Genomic DNA, 5,615 nt, shown 5'->3' with positions numbered 1-5,615 from the left:
GTTGGAACTACAGGAATTAAGTTGGAACTACAGGAATTAAGTTGGAACTACAGGAATTAATTTAGAATTACAGAAAAATTAGGATTTATAGGAATTAATCTGAGAAAAAATGGAATTACGCTGGATTATCGGAATTACTGGAATTTTTTTGGAATTACTGGAATTTTGGTGGAATTTTTTGGAGTTTCGGTATAATTTTAAAATTTTTAATTAAGTTGGAATTACAGGAATTAAGTTGGAAGTACAGGAATTAAGTTGGAAGTACAGGAATTAAGTTGGAACCACATGAATTAATTTAGAATTACAGGAATTAATCTGAAAAAAAAATGGAATTACGATGGATTATCGGAATTACTGGAATTTTTTTGGAATTACTGGAATTTTGGTGGAATTTTTTGGAGTTTCGGTATAATTTTAAATTTTTTAATTAAGTTGGAATTACAGGAATTAAGTTGGAACTACAGGAATTAAGTTGAAACTACAGGAATTAATTTAGAATTACAGGAATTAATTTGGAATTATAGGAATTAATCTGAGAAAAAATGGAATTACGCTGGATTATCGGAATTACTGGATTTTTTTTGGAATTACTGGAATTTCGGTGTAATTTTTCTGGAATTGGAATTAGTTGTATACTTTTTTTCAAGTTAACGTCCCCTTGAACTGAATTAAAGCAGCCAAGACTCACGTCAATTCTTTGGTGATTTTAATGTAGTTGAAAACGCAACAAAAGCCGTCGTAGGTCAATCTTTGGTAAAAAATGGTGGAGCAATCGACTTCAACATTCCTCCACCAACAACTAGCCAACAAGTCTTCACAAGGAGTGGCCATTTGTCGGGCCAAATCATCAATTTTGATTTGCAAAGAATCGAGAATATTTTGAAAAAGGAGAAGTTCAGTCACTGTGTTTGGTTGAAAATCAAAATCGTACAATTGGCCAATGAAATGCAAAAAAGACATGATTTCATCAGGACTTTTCCTGGTTTGATTCGCTCTGAAAAATCACATTTTGAGTGCCGGATTTGTATTTATGGAAATTTCAACATTGTAACCGCCAAATTTTGGGCCCGTTTCTTGCTGATTTTGTTTATACTGCAAATTGAGACTGCCGGAAATGGGACTTGGTGAACAGGATATGTGGAGCTGACTAAAGTGGTGACTGTTGGGTGGATTAGAAATTTCTCCCACAATGTGACCACCATGTAAATCGTGTAAATAATTAAGACGATGTGAATGCAAGACCACAAAACTCTGGAATTGGGGCGCTAATTAGAGAAAAGTAACGAATTTGCACCCACCTGTGGAAAAGACCCTTATTTTCCATTGAGGTGCAGTTTACTGGGATAAAAATTTGATTAAACTTCGATGAAATAAAATATTTATGAATTTCCTTGCGACACCGGAAGCAAATAATTGGGAAATCAATAATTGGCAGTGTTACATTAATCAGATTCATTAGTCCCACATACAAGATTTTTTCAAGTGACAGTGTAAATATTCATTAATAAAAAACAGTGGTAGGCAACTATGTATTTTTTTAAATATACAGTGAGCAAAATTACGGAATAATAATAACTTATTTATTAAACCTGAAGATATTTTGTTTTGACAAAAATGCTCGAAGAGGTCAATTTTCTTTTTGGAAAATACAAAATTTTCAACTTGATTGAAAACTGTATGTTTTTTGTCGATATTATTTAACTTTTTTGGTGATTTTTTTTTCGAAAATGTAATGTAATATTTAATATTTTGGTTTTGTCATTTCGATAATTAAAAGATTTATCACACTGACTAAAAAAAATTAGGGGTATCCATGAAAAAAAATGTCGATGGCGTCATTACTCAAAAACCAAAAAGTGTAAAATTTTAAATAAAGTTGAAAATTGTCTATTTTGTAAAAAGAAAATTGACCTGTTTGAGCATTTTTGCTAAAACAAAATATTTTCAGTTTTAATAAGATTATTCCATAATTTTGCCGTTCACTGTGCATACATACATACAGAGTGGTCCAGAAATCTAGAAACGAGTTTTTTTTCCAACGAAACTATCAATTTTTTGGCAAATAAATTTATAGGTGTGCAATGGTTATATAAATGCTATTCAAAAAAATTTTGAATATCAATTAATTTTTTATACTTACGAGATAAACATAGTAAAAACCTACCACCTTTTTTTCTAGACAAAAGTTCAAACAATTAATTAAAATAAATATCAATTAATTGTTTATACTTATGAGATAAACATAGAATTTTTTTTTAAGGAAACCTACCACAATTTTTTTATAGACAACGAGCTTGTTACAAGAATTGTTGCCGTGCAAATTTTTTTTTGTAAACCTAACACTTTTTCTTAAAAAAAATGTTTGACTTACCAATATTAACGAATTTGTTTGAGTAAACTACCAGTTTTTTTGGAAATAAATTAGTAAATGTTTAAAGATTGTAAAGAAGCGATGACAAAATATTTTTTATTTTAATTAATTGTTTGAACTTTTGTCCAGAAAAAAAATGTGGTAGGTTTCTATTAAAAAAATTACTGTTTATTAAACAATTAATTGATATTCATTTTTTTTGGATAGCATTTTTATAGCCATTGCACACCTATAAATTTATTTGCCAAAAAAATTAATAGTTATGTCAGAAAAAAATCGTTTCCAGATTTTCGGGACCACCCTGTAGTTCCGTTTTATAATAAACAATATAATAATATTAAAGCTTCTTAAAATTAGTTTTTTTTACATAAGACTGATCAAAAATTTCATATTTGTGACCAGTTTTTGCATAGAACAGTAAGTATTTGTTACGATAAGCACTAAAAATTTATTTTTGAAAAAAATCACATACGTGACTTTTGACCGATATTTGCATGATTCAATTTTTGCAAAATCTTAGTGTTTCAATTTTTAAATTTGACAGACATAGATTGAAAAGGAAAAGAAAAAACAATTACAAGAGAAAAAAAATTGTTTATTTTCTAAATTAATAAGAAAACGAATAAAAACTTTATAAATAAGACAGCAAGACATTATTTGTACCTATAAATAAGTGTCATTCATTATGCAAAGCATTTCTTTTTTGTGAATTGAAACATGAAAACCAAGCATTCAGTGACAGAAATCACACTAAATCCAACAATGATTCCAAAAGTTCCCCCAAAATTGCCTAAAACTTCCAACTTAATTCAAATTAAATCCAATTTCTACGCACTTAAAATTTCAAACCAGTAGTAAACAACATCGTGTTTGAACAGTTTTGAGAACCGATTCGCATAATAAATATGAATAATTGAATAATTCCCCATACTAGAAATAAATAAGTTGAGAAAAACACAAAATTTGGGTTACCAAATCACTTGTGAACAGGTGAACTATCTGGCAAAACCTCAAACAACGTGGCATCACACGAAGGATAACATCTTTGTTGGCAACGTAACGAATCATGTTGTTCGTGTTGTAAAAGCCCAAAATTGTCGGTTTCAGGATATAGGGTGTTCCATTTATCTAAGCAAAAACTGAAAATTTGGTTTCACACCCCTCCACTTACTTTTGTACTGATTCAAACATTGCAAATCCTGAAAAGTACAAACCGATTCGTCACCATCCAAAGGAATAGTAAATGGGAGACATTGACACAAAGCCAAAGCACTGGCAATTCGACAATCGACATTACAGTCGCTTTGGGAATAAATTCCCTCGAATGTGGTCACTCGTTCCTCATCAAAGAGGCACTGGCGCTAAAATGGCATTTTTTTTTACTTTGAAATTAAGTTGGCAACATTGACTGTTGCCAATTAATTTGTCAAAAATTGACTATACCAGGTTTGTTACCAGGTGCTAGAATATTCAATTTTAAGTTTCCTATAAACGTGAATCAAAAAATGTTTTGTAAAGGAGCTACATCCTCTGAAAGGGGTTGTATCGAAAAAACACAAAAAAGCCCTTTTTTGTGAAAAACTATGGAATTTAGAATTTTGTTGCTGAAAGTGGCAAGAAACTTCTTTTTATCCTAACCCCCAGTTTAAAAAAATATACCATTTTCAACTTAATTTGCTAATTTTTTGGCCCATTTGGGTGAAATTTTACTTGGAAAAGGCAAAAATAATTTCGTTTTCGACCCCTAATTTTAGAAAAATTTTGTTTGGCTCGAAAACGTTTTTATTTGCTTGAAAATAGATGGAAATAATTTAATTTTTTGGCATGCTTTGATCAACAAAAAATAAGATTTTTACTCAAAAATAGACAATAAATACCATTTTCTATCTAATTAGGAGATTTCTCGGCTTGCTTGAGCAAAATGTTGCAAAGAAAAAGTGCATTTTTAACAGAAAAAGTCAAAAATAATGTTATTTTCGACTAAATTTGGTCATTTTTTGCAAAAATTTTGCACAATTTAAAAAAAAACAGATTTTAACTCAAAAACATGTTAAACGCTTTAAAAGGTGCACTTACTTGGTAGTTTTTTGCTTGAGAATGAATTTTTTTTTAAAAAGTTGGTTTTAGGTCACCAAACTAAATCCAGTGAAACAAACCAAAATGGAACGGTATATAATTTAATTTAGTTTAGTGAATTTGTGGTCTATTTTAGCGAAATTTTGCGAAAAAAAGAAGTTTTTGCTGAAAAACATGCTTCTACTTTTGAAAATATCAAAAACAGTATAATTTTCTATCTGGGCCTTTTTGAGCAAAATTTCATATTAAGAAGGTTCAAAAATAATTTAAACGGCGAAAATATTATCATTTTCGGTCTAATTTGATCTGTTTTAGCGAAAAAAACTCAGTTTATTAGCTCAAAAAATGTATTTAACTGATTAAAAAAGCAAAAATAGCACAATTGTTATCGTTTTTTCAACTGGTTTGGACAAAATTTTGCAAAAAATTGCATTTCTGACTGAAGAACTTTCTTAAACGCTTGAGAAAGTGAAAAATAACATCATTTTTGATTTCATTTCGTGATTTTTTATCTTGTCTCGATGAAGTCATATTCAAAATATGAGTTTTTATCTTAAAAACATGCTAAAACGTTTAAAAAAGCAAAAATAGTATGATTTTCGATCAAATTTAACCAATTTTTTTTCGGTAAAAAACACCACAAAAGTGTAACATAAATATTACAAAGAGTTTACTCAAAAAAGGTAAGTTGTATTGAAAAAATCGAAGCGACCTCTTTTTTGTAAAAACCTATGGAATTTAGAATTTTGTTGTTGAAAATGACAAGAAACTTCAGTCAAAATAGTTAAGTACTTTTTATCCTAACCCCCAGTTTAAAAAAATATACCATTTTCAACTTAATTTGCTAATTTTTTGGCCCATTTGGGTGAAATTTTACTTGGAAAAGACAAAAATAATTTCGTTTTCGACCCCTGATTTTAGCAAAATTTTGTTTGGCTCGAAAACGTTTTTATTCGCTTGAAAATAGATGGAAATGATATAATTTTTTGCCTAATTAATTTTTTGGTATGTTTTGATCAACAAAAAATAAGATTTTTACTCAAAATAATAATAATAAGAAGGAGATTTCTCGGCTTGCTTGAGCAAAATGTTGCAAAGAAAAAGTGCATTTTTAACTAAAAAGTCAAAAATAGCAATAAATAATAATAATAATAAAACAATAATTAAT

The 5,615-nt window shown here is 29.0% G+C and overlaps 2 protein-coding genes across 2 annotated transcripts in view; both read right to left on the bottom strand.

The window, feature by feature from the left end:
* The window catches only part of LOC123009165 (pickpocket protein 19-like), a 3,534-nt gene extending 2,210 nt beyond the window's left edge, over positions 1–1,324 (bottom strand). The window contains 3 exon segments of the mRNA XM_044405290.1: positions 689–994; positions 1,045–1,273; positions 1,276–1,324. Of these exon segments, the coding sequence (XP_044261225.1) occupies positions 689–994; positions 1,045–1,273; positions 1,276–1,324 (584 nt within the window).
* Positions 1,325–2,956: 1,632 nt separating this feature from the next.
* The window catches only part of LOC123009164 (sodium channel protein Nach-like), a 4,341-nt gene continuing 1,682 nt past the window's right edge, over positions 2,957–5,615 (bottom strand). The window contains exons 6-7 of the mRNA XM_044405288.1: positions 3,543–3,732; positions 2,957–3,499 (exon numbers count right to left, since the gene is read on the bottom strand). Of these exons, the coding sequence (XP_044261223.1) occupies positions 3,348–3,499; positions 3,543–3,732 (342 nt within the window). The 3' untranslated portion in view covers positions 2,957–3,347. The remainder of the gene's footprint in view (positions 3,500–3,542; positions 3,733–5,615) is intronic.

Source organism: Tribolium madens, unplaced genomic scaffold, assembly GCF_015345945.1.
Source record: "Tribolium madens isolate multiple individuals breed KSU strain unplaced genomic scaffold, Tmad_KSU_1.1 Scaffold_71;HRSCAF=194;Tcas5.2_LG6, whole genome shotgun sequence".
In the NCBI taxonomy this organism is placed as follows: domain Eukaryota; kingdom Metazoa; phylum Arthropoda; class Insecta; order Coleoptera; family Tenebrionidae; genus Tribolium; species Tribolium madens.
Note: the sequence above shows the minus strand (reverse complement) of the source record. Positions and strands in the feature narration are given on the sequence as shown.